The following is a 17,690-nucleotide window of genomic DNA, read 5'->3' on the forward strand; positions in this document are numbered from 1 at the left end:
ATATCCAACAATTTGTAGCATTGCTGGTCTGATGGGAATGATGTAACATACTAATGAATGTGTTGTTGCGCAGCGCAAATCTATAGGACAACTCATGCGGAGGTAATTCACTAAAAGAATGTTCAGCAGTAACATTGTAAGCACGTTTAGACATAGGGTAATACATATGCAGCAATACACTAGAAATAATGATCAGAAGACTTAGAAAAAACAAAATTAATAATGTTACTGTGCAGTGACTACGAAGTGATTTACAATACGCATGCTTTTTAAGTTGCATCTGTCGATTTCTTTCTCTATTCCGGTCTAGAGGATACATGTCAGAGACAAATTCAACCGATTCACCTTGGAGAGGACTTAAACAATCAAATTGTCTGACTTGCTAGACCTTAATTTCAGTTTATAAAGTTCCGTTTTCGTGGGTTCAACCAAGGGGAGCTTTGAGTCTGTCTGTGAGGGAATGCAGGACTGAGTGTTCACACTGGATGGTAGTCCATAAAATTTCTTGATATGACTCGAGTGCAACCACCCTTTACGTCCCTCGATTTTCACGGCTGTCCTTGTTGCTAGTAGAACAAGTTTTGGCGATTTCCACCTAGGCTCCAGTTGGGTCTTCCGGTCGAAATTCCGTACCAGAACCAGATCACCTGGAACCACGTCATGGGGCTTCACCTCAGTGTTATCGGGAAAAGCTGCAGCTACCTGTGAACGACAAGATTGTAGTGCAGACATCAAGGAAGCCAGGTAATCTGTCAGCATATTACAGTCAACATCAGTGATTTTGCGAGGTATAGGCGTCCCCCACATATTTGGTGGTCTACCGAAGATCACCTCGTACGGGGATAGCCCTGTTCGAGAATGTGCTACCATTCTCATGTAAAAGAGTGCAACTGGTAAGGCTACTATCCAATCGACACCTTTTTCTCTACATATTTTGGACAATCTAATTTTCAGAGTTTGATTATGGCGTTCCACGAGACCTGCTGCCTCGGGATGTCGGACACAGTGGAATTTCCATTGGTAGCCTAACAAAAGGGAAACATGTTTCATTAGTTCGGATGAGAACGGCTGACCGTTATCTGAGTAGACAACACGTGGTAAACCGAATCGTGGGAAGAATTCTCGAACTAGCTGTTTGGCAGTAGTCGGGGCAGTGTAATCTGAAACCGGGTAGGCTTCTGTCCAACGGGAAAGAGCACAGACAACTACGAGAACATATTTGAATCCTCGACATCGTTCCATCTGGATATAATCCATCTGGAGGACTTCAAAAGCATGATCGGGAGATTGAAATCCACCCTGTTCTACGGGGATGCTTTTACCTGGATTAAACTGACAACATATCATACAGGTACGTACTTTCTGTTTGGCTGCTGCTCGTAAGTGTTTGTTGAACCAAATGTGTTGAATACTGTCTAGCATAGCTTTTTCTCCTAGGTGCGCTGGACTATGTATTGTGTTAATGATGACTTGAACCATGGAGTCGGGAAGAAACCATATAGATTTTTCCTTCGTCATCCATCCTTGATCCGTTTGGATCCCTCCTAATTCAGTCCATTTCTTTATTTCTTCTGGTGTAGCATGTGTCTGTATGTCAATTACATCAAGGGCGGGATCCTTAACTGTCATGCAATGTGTTGGTGTCGGAACTATTGTCTTTGTCGTGTCAGTTGTGTGAGTCTGATTCTGAGCAGTCTGTTTAGCTGTTCTGTCAGCTAGGTCATTACCCTGAGAAATGATATCGGTAACTTTTGTATGGGCTTTGCATTTCATAATCGATATTGCAGTAGGTAGATGAATCGCGTCTAATAGGGCTTGAATGAGGGGTCCGTGTTGGATGTGGGCACCGTGAGAAGTTAAATAACCTCTCTCTCGCCACAGTACGCCGAAGTCATGGACGACTCCGAATGCATAACGTGAATCTGTGTATATGTTGACTTTCTTATCTTTGGCTTGAATACAGGCTTGTGTCAGAGCGATGAGCTCTGCTGCTTGAGCTGACAAAGTGTTAATACAATTTGTTTCAATGACTTCAGTGTCTGTTGTGACTGCGTAAGCGGCCACTAACTCTCCTGTACTTGTTCTCATACATGAACCATCTACATACAATGTCAGGTCTGGATCTGATAAAGGGATATCTGTCAAGTCTTGTCTGGGTTTCGTCGTGATAGTAATGACTTCGACACAATCATGTGCCAATGGATCTGTTCCGCCTACTGGTAACAGTGTGGCAGGATTTAACGTATTACAACGTCTGATTTCTATGTGTGGCTGAAACAATGTCAATTCGTAACCGGTGAGTCTCGCTATAGTCAAGTGTTGTGTTTGTGTGCGGTTCAAAAGAACCTCTACTGCGTGTGGTACTTGTACTGTCAATTGATGTCCTAACACTATGGCATCGCTTTGTCTGATTGCTAAAGCTGTTGCTGCCACTGATTTCAGGCACGCAGGAAGAGCCTGAGCTACTGGATCTAATGTACTAGAGAAATAAGCACATGGTTTGTGTGATCCTGCTTGTTCCTGAGTGAGTACTGACAAGGCAGTACCTTCGCGTTCTGTAACAAAGAGTGTAAACTGTTTACTGTAACATGGTGTTGCTAAAACAGGTGCTTGGCATAAAGCTTTCTTTAAGCTTTCAAAGGCATATGTGTGTTCTTGAGTCCAAGGGAGGACAGTCGATGTGGCTGCCTCCTGTGTTGTCAACTGGATGAGAGGTTTAGCTAGAAATGCATATTGAGGGATCCACTGCCTACAGTATGAAGTGAGACCTATAAAAGCCTGCACCTCCTTTTGTGTCTTGGGTGGTGGCATGTTAGCGATTAACTGGATGCGATCAGGTGTAAGCTGTCTTCCCTCCTTGGACAGCGAGTGCCCAAGGTAAACAACTCGCTGGACACAGAATTGCAGCTTAGAAGGGGACACCTTGTGCCCCTTGTCAGCCAAAAATTTTAAAACCGTCAGTGACGCTGTTTCACATTCATGTTCGCTTCGGGCGGTGATCAGCAGATCATCGACATATTGAAGCAAGGCAGTGTTAACTGGCATGTGGATACTGTCAAGTTCTCGTTTCAGTGCTTGGCTATAGATGCTGGGGCTTTCTGTAAATCCTTGAGGTGCGCGTGTGAATTTAAAACTTCGTCCATTTAAACTGAATCCGAACAGATATTGACTTTCCGGATCTATTGGGACGCTAAAGAAAGCATTCTTGAGATCAATTACAGTGAAGAACGTTGCTTCTGAGTCAATAGCTGTTAATAATGAAGAGATATCTGGGACCACAGGGTATTGTGGTACAATACATTTATTTAGTTCGCGCAGATCAATAACCAATCGATATACTGGTGGTGTATTTGGATCCGTTCTTTTAAGAATCGGAATTATTGGGGAATTGCATATATTGGAGTCGGTTTCTACAACCACTCCTTGTGCAATGAGCTCGTCAATGATTTGCAGCAAAGCCACAACAGCATCTGGTGGTAATTTGTATTGTCGCATTCGTGGTAGTACTACTCCTGTTTTCAGTGTGACTCGATATGGTGTAATGTTCATGCAACCAACATCAGTGGGGCCTTGTGCCCATAAATGTGTAGGTAAATTCTGCAGCCGGTGATCCATGTCTCTGGACACGTAGTGACCTTTAAAGTCACGTAGAAATAGTCGTACTCCTTCCGGAGAACAACATATTATAGCTCCTAGAGCTTTCAATGTTTTTATACCTAACAAGTTCTCTGGACATGATTTAGTAAGCAATAAATCTGTAGTACGTGTCAATGGACCAACCGTGAGTGGAAGAGGTTGTGTTACGTCATTAATTATAGGTTTTCCTGAGAATCCAAGGGAAATATTCTGTGAGCCTGAGAGGGGTGCCCCTGGAACTTCACTGCGTCGTATAGTTGTTCTGCTTGCCCCTGTATCAAGTAAAAACTTTCTGTCTTCCCCTAATAGTTCACTATGTACATAAGGTCCCTCTTGATCTACAGGAACCTCAATAAGGGGTAAGCCAACTTCCCTCTCTAGGCTATTTCATGTGTATCGCTGATAATCGGGATAATCTGCTTGTGCATACTGATACATCTGTTGCGTTGTTGCTTGTGTGGCAGCAATAGGCTGCGCTTGTGGTGGTTCTACGGTCTGTTGTGGAGCTGCCTGTTGCGGAGCTAGTTGTTGCGGAGCTGACCTAGGTTGTACATGCTGAGGAATTTGTTGTTGATTCTGATCCTGTCTAGGTGGACGTGGTCTTTCCTGGGTTCTACCTGTGGCAATATTATGTTTCAGGAATGGACAATCGTGTATATAATGACCTTGTTGTTTACAATAGTTGCATGTCCCTTTTGTTGGACCTGCGGAATCACCCTTTTGATGACCATCAGCTGGAACTGACTGAGCAACAAGCATTTTCATTTTTGTATCTTTCATACGTCTTTGTTCATGTTCTTGTTCTTCTCTAATTCTATTGTGGTGATATTGCAACATCTGTAACATCTGTGACGGGGTGTTACCTTGCCAGGTACTCTCGAATTTCAATACTCTATTCTTAACTTGTGGTAGGGAATTTTCAACTAATTTTGTCACAAACAGATGTGGATATGACTCGCTACTTGCTTTTATGCCACTATTAATACCAAAACATTTTTCAAATCGGGAATAGAAATCACTAGTGTCTTCATCTTGCTTTTGTTTACAGGCTGAGATTGCACCCCAGTCCTCCTTTTTCGTCGTTAATAAACGTGGTAGTACCTGCACTAATAATCCTGGTAATGCTGTAGTCTTTTCCCCAAGCCCTGAACCTGCAGCTCGGGCCTTTTCTTCGTTTTCTAATGCTGTCCACTCTATCTTTTGGTCTCCCACCTCCCATTCCTTTTCTTTGAGTTTCTCGTAAATACCGGCAGGCATTAATACTTTTAATATTTTCATAATATCGGGGTAGGTATACTCTCCCATGAGTAACATGTCTTTTATCTCACGGTGGAAACCTGCTGGATCCTTGTCATGGCTGGGTACTACTTTCTTCATTTCTAATAATTCAATTTTAGTTATAGGCGTGTACACAAACACGCGTGTAAAGTTATTACCTTCACCTCTGATTGGGTGTACTTCGCGTAAGGGATTCTGTCTATCTATGTGATACATTTTTCTTCCCATAATGGGAACCGGAACGTGTTCTGGGCATACAAAAGTTATATACTGGTTTCGAAATTCTAGAATTTCTTTAATCAAATCAGTACTTGACCCTCTCCATGTATTCGTGAGTAGTTCTGTCAATATGTTAGGTAAGGATCCTGGATCGGAGTGTTGGCTTTTATATAATATAAGGAGGTGTTGAATCATGTATATACTAGCTAAACGTTGTTCGTATGGGGCAAGATTCAGAAACGTGTGTGCTAGCGCATCATCACTGTATTTACTGGGACTGTCAGCCCATTGTACTGCTGACCTGGCTATTTCTTGTTCGTCCATGGAATCGAACATATGGTACCCCCTTCGATCTCGGAGTAATTTATCAGCGGCTTGGAATAGGTGTTCAGGGGATCTTGTATTTAACATAGGGGTTTGAAAATGTCTGTTACATTCTGGACGTATCGAACGTATCGGATCATTACAGCTTCTAGCATTATTATGGGGTCTTCCTCTACCTACGTAAGCTATCGTTTCTAATTGTTCTGATTCTTGCTCCTCCTCTTCCTCTGATTCAATTCTGTCTGCTTCTCGTCTTTCTTTATGTATTCGTTCTACTTCCTTGCGGATCTTTCGATACATGGCGATTATACACGCCTGTTTATCATGTTTCTCTTCTGATATGTTCTGACCCCATTTGGCAAGTTTTTGCATGGTATCATGATCTGCCCCAGGCCTGTCTTGGTTCCTAATCACGCAGTTTATGAGGAAACGTAGTAGTTGTCTTTGGACATCCACTTTCTGGTATTCCATAGCTTCGTTAATACTTTCTGGGCCTCGCCCTGTTTGGACAAAGTGATATATATTGTCTAGGTGTTCAACCATTCCTGGTATCGTCATTAAATACAATGTAGCTCGTCGTATACGTAGTGATGATATGAGCAATCTGTCCTGTTTACCTGGTACTGGATCGTATCTACAATCCACAAGCTGTTCTTTAAACTTGTCGGATGCCGCTAGTTGGGGTGTACGCTGGAGTGCTAAATCTCTAAGGGTCTGTTTATTTCGCGGCGGTGTGGCAAACATGTCTGTCGTACCTCCTGTAGCACCATCTGAGGTGCTGGGCAAGAAAGGATTCGTTGGACGTAAGATAGAAATTGTAGATGCGGGAAAAACAGTAGAAACGGATGGACCTGTGGGAATGGGCGTAGGAGTTTGTTGTTGCGGGGATACAGACGGATGCTCTTGGTGTTGAACACCATCGGCAAGCGGTGTGTGTGGTATGGTATTAGCATACTCGGGAGCTACGTCGTCTAAATAGGAGGAAAGGAAAACGTCCTTTGCTGTTTTGGGATGTGTTTTGGGATGTGCTTTTATCGGGAGCAATGGAGGAGTCAAGTCTTTTGGTATTTCCGGGGTAGCCTTAGGTAACCCTTCGGCCAGAAGAGGATACATACCATTCATAAGAGTATTTCTTTGTCTATCTACTTGTTCTGATTTTACTCGGGTACCTTCCTCAATTAATAGATTTTCTCGGGCTTTATTTGAATTCTCTCTACCTTTCTCTTCCTGTCTGAGCGCTTTTTCTGTACGTCTATATGATTCTTTACGCCATAATTCAATGGCATCTTTCTGTGACTGTCTGGCTTTCTTTTTCCATAATTCTTCTTCTACTCTCATGATGCAATCTGCATCCCAGGTCCCCGCTGCGGGCCATCTCTGACTTTCTGGCAAATCCTTGGTGTAGTCCACCCATAAATCAAGAAACAATACGGCATCTAGGCCATGTTTATGATACATAAAGTATCCTGGGGTATCCCTAGGTGGAATGGGAACAGCTTCTTCGAGTACCCCTTTTCTAGTTTTGATCTGTCTTAATTTCGAAAAGAGCGGCATTTTTAGATCTGGTTACTTAATCTTAAACACACTTAATACAGTAAACACAATAATGAACAGTCATTCACACCACAATATGTAGAACGTATTTAAAACATTTAACATTTAACATTTAACGAATAATGATAACTAATAGAAAACTAGTTACTGACATAATACTAACACTAAATAATATTTAATTATATGCAAGACATACTAGATATACTGCTAAACAGTACAGATACACTGCTGAAACAGTGCAGACCGGATTTGTGTACCCAAACCCGTCTTGACCGGCACAGACTATGTGCACGTTAAATGCCTCCCCGGCAATGGTACTCACCGGGTAGCTCGGAACGGAAGGCCTCGGAACGGAACTGAAACTGGACCGGACTGGACTCGACTCGACTGGACTCGGAACTTCGGAACCTGGTGGGCCTCTGTATACCTCGGATCTTGCTCTCTCAGCTAGGCTCTGGTCGGGATACTTCGCACTTCTCACCGCCTCGTCTGGGTGTTGATCGCAGCCTCAGTCACCCCCGCTTGGCCGGAGGGAGATACAGGAAATCCTGCAGATACGCGTTTTTGTCCGTTCAGCTGTGGCAGGAGACCGGGCCTGCAACGCACCTCCGGCGCGTGAGATGAGAAAGTGTCCCTGTTCGGGCGCCAATTTCTGTGGTAAATATTTCATTACCGGTACTATTTTTTATGCGGTAAAATCTAGTAAGAATAACTCAGTAAATATAAGAGGCAGAATCCGTGGTATTAGAGGTTCTAAAGGCTTTATTCCTTGACAAAGGAAATACAATTCGAATTGCAGGCTTCAAATTCCATCACCACGAAAGTTCAGGAAGGAAGGGCATACATTATTGACAGGTAATGGTATTTATATGGAAAGCATTACATTAAGACAGATGCAAGAGGCGTAACAGCTGATAATACAGATAAAATAGGCATACGTAGCTAAAAAAGGCGGACATATAGGCGTAACTTATAAAACGTCATTATACATGATGTCACAAGTGGGTGGATCCATAAGAGAATCCTGCAATGTCAGCAGAAATATTTGGCAGAGGTGCGCGCGCAGCCGCATGACGTGTGATTGACGTGCAACTAGAGGGTGAAGGGGACTTGACATTTAGCTCTACATGTGGAGACAGAAGTCTGGGGGGTCATGTCAACCTAATCCCAAACCATATCTAATATCCTATGTTTAAAGAACTGTGTTATCCAAAAGGAAAGGTCTCTAGGATAGAATCTATTCTATACTGACTGTTAGTGCGTGTACAAGCGTCTAAGTGTCTACATGAGATGCGAGGGGGCAGGAATCTTCCATGGTAACAGGGGCTATGAATTACTTGCATGAGGACAGCGAGGCCTGGCCCTTTGCATGGTAGCTGGAAGAATGTTTACCTAAACTACTAGACAGGAATGCATCGGATGAGGAGCGGAGCAGATAATCTTGAAGGTGAAATACAGTTTTTGGCAGGCAACAGGCTGGATCAGGCACCGTTAGCCGCGCAGGGAGTAGGACAAAGTTCATGAATACAGATACAGGCTCAGACTGGAGCTTTCAGAGGCAGAAGGCAGGAAAAGGTTTGATGGCAGAATTCAGGGCCTACTCGCCTGAATCTGTAAAATGTGGAGAGTGAACCACATAAAGTCGGTGGCCTTTCATACTTAGGAAGGGAATATCTGACCCATTCATGGCGGATCTGAAAGAGGACATGTTAACGGTGGACGCACATGTATTTGCGTCTTCATAACTGGAACTGGAGGGAACATACATGTACTTATAGCATGCACATGGAGCCGTTGGGGTCTACGATAGGGGACATAACTGATCACAAAATTCATATTTCCTCACTACGGTGGAATCCGGACTCCACATCAACTTGTTGGAGCTCCGAGCAATCTGATTGTCCCCGAAAGCCTTTCTACCCTCCATCCAGGAAAAGCTAGAGCAAGTGTTCACAGACAGCATCACCGCTATGTAGCACTGCAACAAGCATGGCGGGATGGCGTGGGGTTGTGAACCCTTTGTTAAGAGGCCCTGCGTATCTGGACTTGGCTGGAACGGCAGGGCGTAACTCTGTTGGTTCAACATCTGGTGGGTTCGCTGAACTCCAGAGCGGACAAACTCAGCTGATGATGCTAAGCCGATCACGAATGGCGCCTCCATATGGAGATGGCGCAAAGTCTCTTTCAGCAGTGGAGAGATTCATGGTTAGATTTGTTCTCCACTGGTAAGAATGTGCAATGTCAACAGTGCTGTGCAATGGATTTTCCAAGGTGGCTCTCACCCAGAGACGCTTTTTGTCTCGAGTGGAGTTCACGCCTTCTGTACGCCTTTCTGCCCATGCCACTCCTGTCCCGAGTTCTCCAGAAGATCGGGAACAACTGGGACCAAGTCATCCTTGTAGGGCCGGACTGGGTGCGGAGAGTCTGGTATCCCGAGCTGTTGAGCATGGACATCGGTCCTCCGATCAGGCTGGCCCTTCAGGAGGATCTTCTGTCGCAGCAGCAGGGGAGGGTTCTTCACCCGAACCTGTCAACGCTCTGCCTTCTGGCATAGAGATTGAGCGGCGACAGTTCACAGCTTTTGACCTTCCTCCCGAAGCCTGTAACGTTACCTTAGCGGCCAGGCATCCCTCTACCAAGATGTTTTACGTCTGTCATTGGGCAAAATTTGTCACGGTGTACAGAAAGAGACAATCCTTTTTCTGCCCCCGTTTCTCAGGTTCTCCTGTTCGTTCTTTATTTTGCCCAGCAGGGCTCGGCTCTCTGCACTCTTAAGGGATATCTTTCAGCAATTTCTGCTTTTCTTCAATTGCCTGACAAGCCTTTCCTTTTCTAATCCCCTATCATACTTAGGTTTTTGAAAGGTTTGCAACATATGTTTCCTCCCACTCCTTTTGTTATGTCTCAGTGGGGCCTTAATCTGGTCCTGACGGGGCTCGGTTTGAGCCCTTCCATAACTGCTCTCTCAGGCTCCTTACATCTAGACGGCCTTCCTGATGGCAATAACATCTGCTCGGAGGGTCCGTGAGCTTCGGCCTTGTCATCCAAGCCTCCTTCTCTTAACATCTCCCCAGACAAACTGGTGCTTCGTACGAGAGCTGCCTTTCTCCAGAAAGCGGTCACTCCATTTCACGTGGGCCATTCCATCACTCTGCCTACTTTTTTTTCGCTCCGCCTCATCCCTGTAAGGAAGAGGAGATACTTCACCATCTGGACCCAAAAAGAGCGTTGTAGTTCTACCCAGACCGCACACAAAAGTTCAGCGTGGAAGACCAACTCTTCGGGGGGTATGTCAGAGCAAAGAAAGGGCGGGTGGTGCCGAAGATGACCATCTCACGATGGATCGTGCTCTGCATCAAAATCTGCTACACATTGGCTAAGAAGCAACCCCTGAGGGTTTGCGTGCTCATTCCACCAGAGCTAAAGCTGCAACTACTGCGTTAGCTCGCGGAGTTCCGGTCCTGGGCATCTGCCAGGCAGCAATGTGGGATTCCCTGCACATGTTCATCATGCATTACTGCCTGGATAGATGGACACTTTGCCCGTTCGTCCTGCAGGACTTCCTCATGTGAAATTGGTCGGCAGACCGACCTCCGGGCAGGTGTTGCTTGGATATCTATTCTAAGGTTATCAATCTGCTGCTAGAAGTCTCTATCAGATGAACAAGTTACTTACCTTCAGTAACACCTTATCTGGTAGAGACTCTTATCTACCCGCAGATTCCTTACGGACTCACCCATCCTCCTTGCTCTGCAAACGGATTTCTAGGGACAGGGCTTTCCCCTTCCAGAGCCTAGTTTTCCACACTAGTGGTCAGTGTACTTCTTGGCTCTGCTCTTCTGGCACGGAAAGTCGTGAAAAGTAACTGACGTCAGCACACCTGAGTGGTGTGTGTATAGCAACCGCAAACGTCACTTCCGGCGCGCACGATGCCATGCAGAGCCGAATGATGCCACCTACCGGCAAGTGAGGGTTCTGCTCACGAAAAATTTCCAGATCTAATTTGAGGCCTGGGGATAATTCTAAGGTAAGGAATCTGTGGCTTGATAGAGTCTCTACCAGATAAGACGTTACTGAAGGTAAGTAACTTGTTCGATCAGTCACGCAGCAGTGCTGCATGAGAGGACTGTATCATGAGATGTGTCCATCTACAGTCTAACCTCTCACAGACCAGATTTACAGTAATGCTGTATGAGAGAGGGCTGTGGTATGAGATGTGTCTCTGTAATCTATGGTCTCACAGACCAGACACACAGCAGTGCTGTACGAGAGAGGAGTGTGATGTGAGATGTCTGTAGTCTAACCTCTCACAGACCAGGCACACAGCAGTGCTGTATGGGAGAGGAGAGTGGCGTGAGTTGTATCTGTAGTCTAACCTCTTACCGACCAGGCACACCGCTGTGCTGTATGAGAGGATTGTGGTGTGAGATGTATCTGAATTCTGAGCTCTCACAGACCAGACACACAGCAGTGCTGTATGAGAGAGGACTGTGGTGTGAGATGTGTCCATCTACAGTCTAAGCTCTCACAGACCAGGCACACAGCAGTGCTGTATGAGAGAGGTGTGTGGTACAGACTCTATCCTCGACTTTCCTAATGGTAAGTGACAGCAGTCTGAAGTCTGGCATGTAGTAGAGTCATGTGTCTCTTGACAACTGCTTGTGATTGACAGCCCTGGTTCTCTTCACTTCCAGGTCATGCACATCCGGAAGCTTCTCCAGAAGATGGACCGCCCCAACGGCTTGTACCCCAACTACCTGAACCCACGGACGGGGCGCTGGGGGCAACGTAAGTGTGGCACTGCCCGCTCTGCTTGCACGGTCTTGTCAGGCCAGTTGTATGTGGTGTGTTTCTTGCTCTGGGGAGAGTGGGGTTGGAGAGGTGTGAGGGTGGGGTTGGAGAGGTGTGAGGGTGGTGTTGGAGAGGTGTGAGGGGAGCTGTCTCGCGTGGCCTTTCTTCCCCCTCTCCCAGGCATGTGGTTGGTGTTTTGCTGTGTCCTTATATTAAAATCAGAGGCATTGTCCTCCTCACAGTGGTCACTGAAAAGGGACGTATGGTCGTCAGATGACAGACCACAGGGGTTACGGTGCCGAGCTCTAAGATCAGAAACGCTTTGAGGAATGGCGTGTGTCTCCAGGCGGAGATGGCTGCCCCTTTGATACGGTGATGATATAGGCTGTGAGTTATGTGGGGGGAGGGGGAGGGTGGGGTCTCCCTTGTGAGTTCTTCAAGGTCAGACAAGCACAGGGCCTCCAGTATTAGACATGAAGACGCATGGTTTATTTCTGGTAAGCTCATCACTTTTTATAGTTGATTTTTTTTAAACTATATGTTCGAGGCATATGAACTGCAGATCACACACTTAGGATAGTAGATCGTCATCTGGTGTTGGGCTCGGATGCTTGCAGGTGGTTGTTGTCTTCGGAAGAAGTCTTTGTTCACGCGGTAGGTGACTGCTCCCTTGGACGACAGTGCGCATGGGCATCAACTCCATCGTCAGATTGTTTTTTTTCCGCCATTGGGTTCGGATGCAACTTTTCCACTCCGGTTGGAAATATCAGTTCCAAGCTTCTCGAGGCGAAAAACTTCACAACAAAACATCAAAACACCTTCATCCTCGACATCGATTACATCGGCTCGATTCCGGACGTCGACGCGGGCCGCTGGGCCTATCCACGCCATGAGGCCTACGGCTCATGGAAAGGACGCCGTTCAAAAAATGCCCCCAGTGTGGAGCAAAATTTCCGCACAGTGACCACCACAAAGTCTGCAACCTGTGCCTATCACCGGAACACGACGAGTCCAGCTGTCCAGCCTGCGCATCCTTTCGATCCAAAAAGACCATTCGGGATCGAAGGGCTCGACGCCACATCATGGCACAGAGACCAGCACCGGAACCAGAGGACATCTTTGATGAAGGCCCAGATGTCCCGGAAGAAGATTCCAAGGATCTGCAAATAATTTCCGAAGCAGACGACTCAGACGACCCCATCACTCCTGGGCAACGTGTGAGTACCACTGCCCCTGCCCCAACCCCACCAAAACCAAAGGCATTGGTCAAGACTTCGCCTGCTGGCCCCAGTCGAGACCGAAAACATCCTTCAGAAGCCCCGCCTCCGGGCTCGGCTCCGAAGAAACATAAGCCTTCCGGTAGCTCGGGACCGAGCAAACTGCATGTAATTGTCCAACCGGCACCATCGGCACCGAAGACAAAAGACCACTCGGCACCGAAATCGGCTCCGAAGCCCTCGGCACCGAAAACACCAAGGCCAATAGAGACACCGGCACCGAACGTTCCCAAGCCCACAGATACACCTTCGGCTCCGAAAACCACATCGGCCCCGAAACCATCGTCGGTACCGAAACCACCGGCTAAGGACTCTCATACGCCTCCTAAAGCCAAACACGCTACCGATCAACCAAAACCTCGATCGGAACCGAAAAAAATCGGTACCAAAGACTGTTCCTGAAGAACAAGAACTTTTTCATCCAGACCCAAGGCAGAAGAAGATCTATATCAACCCCAAGACTGAACATGTCACCGCGGTGCCATGCAAAAAACGGAAACAGGACACACCACCTGCCCCAGTTCCTGTAAATAGGAAGGACTCTTCTACTTCCCCTATCCCTCCTTCCTCTCCTATACTTCCTCCTATCCCGCCCCCTCTGCCTACACCACCATTACCTATACCCTCTCCATCTCATACACCACCACCACCACAGGATGATTATGATGACCTAGGGGGTGGGGGTGATCCTAATGATTCGTTTACGGATCCAGACACCACGCCGTTTGATGATTGGGCATTCCCCTTACCAGACATGCCTGACCCTCAGCCATATCCCTCAAAACCATCGCCTCCTGACGATCACCTGGGGTTTGGACAATTATTAAATAGAGCAGCAATATACCACGGCGTCACAATGCACTCAGACGCACCAGAGAAGGACTTCTTATTAGACACTTTCGAACAGTCTCAAAAGTCTGTACAAATCCTGCCCATGATTAAGGGAGTCATAAAACACGCCTCCGAAGTCTTTAAAGACCCCGTTCGTGCTAGGGTTCTCAACCCACAAATCGAAAAGAAATATAGGCCTGCTCCTGAAGACCCTAACTACATCAAGGGCCAACTCCCTTTGGATTCTTTGGTCGTTTCCAATGCGCGGAAACACGCCAACTCCCAAACCACAGGAGATACACCACCCCCAGACAAAGAATCCAAACTCTTAGAAGCCTCTGGCAAAAGAGTAGCAGCACAAGCCGCTAATTACTGGCGAATTGCCAACACCCAAGCCCTACTAGCAAGCTACAATAGGGCCCACTACGATCAATTAGAGACTCTCTTACAACATCTGCCAGACCAATACAAAACCCAGGCAAATGACCTCATTCAGGAGGGAAAGCTCATTTCAAATGCAGCAATTAAATGTGCACTTGACACCGCAGATACCGCCTCTAGAGCAATTAACACAAGTGTGCTCCTTCGACGACATGCCTGGCTATGCATCTCAGGCTTTAAGCCAGAGGTACAAACTACCATACTTAGTCAGCCATTCAATCAGGAGCCGCTCTTTGGGCCAGCAGTAGACGCTGCACTGCAAAAAATGAAAAAAGACACAGAAACGGCTAAGTCCATGGGAGCATTACAATTTCCCCAACCACGTGGGTCCTTTCGGCGCTCCTTCTATAGAGGAGCCTCCAAAAATATTGGAACGGACACCTCCTCTACATTCAAAACCGCCACACACACATCCCCCAGTAGTGGATATTTTAGAGGCGGATACAGAGGAAACAACAACAAGGGGCGAGGTAATAACACTCGTACCTCCCCTGCCACAAAACAGTGACTTTCCTCCACTCCCCCAGACCATTCCACTCCGGTCGGGGGAAGACTAACACAGTTCCTACCTGTCTGGAACTCCATCACAACAGACAGGTGGGTAAGACAAATTATCCAGTATGGTTACTGCCTGGAACTCATAACTACCCCCCGCATGTACCACCCAAACAGCGTTCCATGTCGCAAGATCATCTTACACTCCTCAAACAAGAGGTTCTCTCATTGCTTCAAAAGCCCGCAATAGAACCAGTTCCCTTAGAACATCAGGGTACAGGGGTATACTCACTCTACTTCCTTATTACCCAAAAAGGACGGGACTCTAGGACCAATGCTCGACCTCAGACCCCTAAATCTGTATATCAACTCAGATCATTTCCATATGATCACTCTTCAACAAGTGCTCCCACTGCTGCAACAAGGCGATTTCCTTACCACACTAGATCTCAAGGACACCTACTTCCACATTCCCATACATCCTACCCACAGAAAGTATTTAAGGTTTGTGGTGGACGGACAACACTACCAGTTTGCAGTCCTCCCATTCGGGGTAACAACCGCACCCAGAGTATTCACAAAATGTCTAGCAGTAGTAGCAGCACATCTCAGATGGCAACAAATTCATGTCTTCCCGTATCTAGACGACTGGCTAATAAAAGCCAAGTCATTCAACAAGTGTGTCCTACACACTCACCAAACTATCCAAATTTTACACAACTTGGGATTCACAATAAACTTTACCAAATCTCACCTCCAACCTGCTCACATACATCAGTATCTGGGAACCACCATAAACACCTCCACAGCCCGAGCATATCCCAATCCAGCCAGGATAGCCAATATACAAGCTCTTATCGCAAAATTGCAAATCCAACACACTCTTCCAGCGAGAGTGTTCATGCAACTCATAGGCATGATGGCGTCATGCATCTTAATTGTGCCTTATGCCAGACTTCAAATGCGCCCCTTGCAAGAATGTCTAGCACGTCAGTGGAACCAGGCTCACGGAGAACTAACGGATCTGGTGTTGGTGGACAGCCGCACACATCGCTCTCTCAAATGGTGGAACATAACGGACCTGTCTAGAGGGCGGCCGTTCCTAGAGCCTCTTCCACAGATAGTGCTGACAACAGACGCATCGCTCACAGGATGGGGAGCCCACCTCCTCGGCCACACCACTCAGGGCACATGGACCACTCAACAAAAAATGCTCCATATCAATTACCTGGAACTGCTAGCAGTGTTCCTAGCACTAAAATCATTCCAAATACATCTCCAGAACAAAACTGTCCTCATTCGGACAGACAACATGACAGCCATGTATTACATACAAAAACAAGGAGGCACACATTCTCTCCAGCTGTCCCAGCTCGCACAGAACATTTGGAGATGGGCCATTCCCCAGAACATATACCTGCTAGCAGAACACCTTCCAGGAGTTCACAATCAGATTGACGATCTGTTAAGTCGACAGACTCAACAAATCCACGAATGGGAACTACATCCCCAAGTCCTAATACCCTTTTTCCAACAATGGGGCCAACCAGGCATAGATCTGTTCGCCACACACGAAAACGCCAAACCCAACCTTCGCCTCCAGGTTCCCCCACCCGGAGTCAAAGGGCAATGCGATATGGATGAACTGGTCAGGCAGATTTGCGTACGCTTTTCCGCCTCTTCCACTCATTCCATTAGTGGTACGCAAGCTCAGGCAACAGTCTCTCAAACTGATCTTAGTAGCTCCCACATGGGCACGCCAACCTTGGTTCACAACACTACTGGAACTCTCGCTAGTGCCCCACCAAAAACTGCATCTCTCCCCGTCCTTATTAACCCAGAACCATGGAGAAAGCAGACACCCAGATCCAGGTCAACTGAACCTGGCAATCTGGCTCCTGAAGTCCTAGAGTTTGGTTATCCCAACCTACCTCCAGACTGCATGAATATTATAAGGGAGGCCAGACGACCTACCACTAGAGCCTGCTACGCTGCAAAATGGAAAGGATTTGCCATTTACTGCACTAACAATCATATAAACCCACTGGATGCATCCACCCCGGACATCATTTGCTACTTACTGCACTGGCAAAGATTTAATCTGGCATACTCATCCATACGTCTCCACCTAGCAGCACTAGCAGCCTACTTACAAAATCGACAACACTTGTCACTCTTTAGAGTACCTGCGATCAAAGCCTTCATGGAAGGACTAAAAAGAATTATTCCTCCCAGATTACCACCCTCTCCAGTGTGGAATCTAAACATTGTTCTTACAAGGCTCATGGCACCCCCATTTGAACCTCTGCATAAATGCGAACTACAGTTCCTCACATGGAAAGTGGCTTTCCTTATCGCTATCACATCCCTCAGAAGGGTAAGTGAGATCCAGGCTTTAACCATACAAGAACCATTCTTACAATTACACCGTAACAAAGTGGTTCTTAGGACAAATCCGAAATTCCTTCCAAAAGTCATATCTCCGTTCCATCTTAACCAATCAGTAGAGTTACCAGTGTTCTTCCCAAATCCCGACTCGGTAGCTGAAAGAGCTCTTCATACCTTAGACGTCAAAAGAGCCCTGCTTTACTACAGTGACAGAACCAAATCATTCTGCAAAACAAAACAATTGTTTGTTGCTTTCTCTCCACCACATAAAGGCAACCCCATTTCCAAATCTGGGATAGCCAGGTGGATAGTTAAATGTATCCAAATATGCTACCACAAGGCTAAACGCACACTAACAGTTCCCCCTAGAGCGCATTCCACACGCAAAATAGGGGCTTCCATGGCATTCTTAGGAAACATTCCCCTAGAAGATATTTGTAAGGCAGCCACATGGTC

The 17,690-nt window shown here is 46.5% G+C and overlaps 1 protein-coding gene across 2 annotated transcripts in view; it reads left to right on the forward strand.

The window, feature by feature from the left end:
• MAN1A2 (mannosidase alpha class 1A member 2) overlaps window positions 1–17,690 on the forward strand; it is a 541,780-nt gene that overhangs the window by 372,625 nt on the left and 151,465 nt on the right. For both annotated transcript variants that reach the window (XM_085620701.1, XM_085620700.1), the window contains exon 8: window positions 11,706–11,799. In XM_085620701.1, the coding sequence (XP_085476827.1) occupies window positions 11,706–11,799 (94 nt within the window). The remainder of the gene's footprint in view (window positions 1–11,705; window positions 11,800–17,690) is intronic.

The sequence above is a fragment of the Triturus cristatus genome, chromosome 8 (genome assembly GCF_964204655.1).
Source record: "Triturus cristatus chromosome 8, aTriCri1.1, whole genome shotgun sequence".
NCBI classification, from domain to species: domain Eukaryota; kingdom Metazoa; phylum Chordata; class Amphibia; order Caudata; family Salamandridae; genus Triturus; species Triturus cristatus.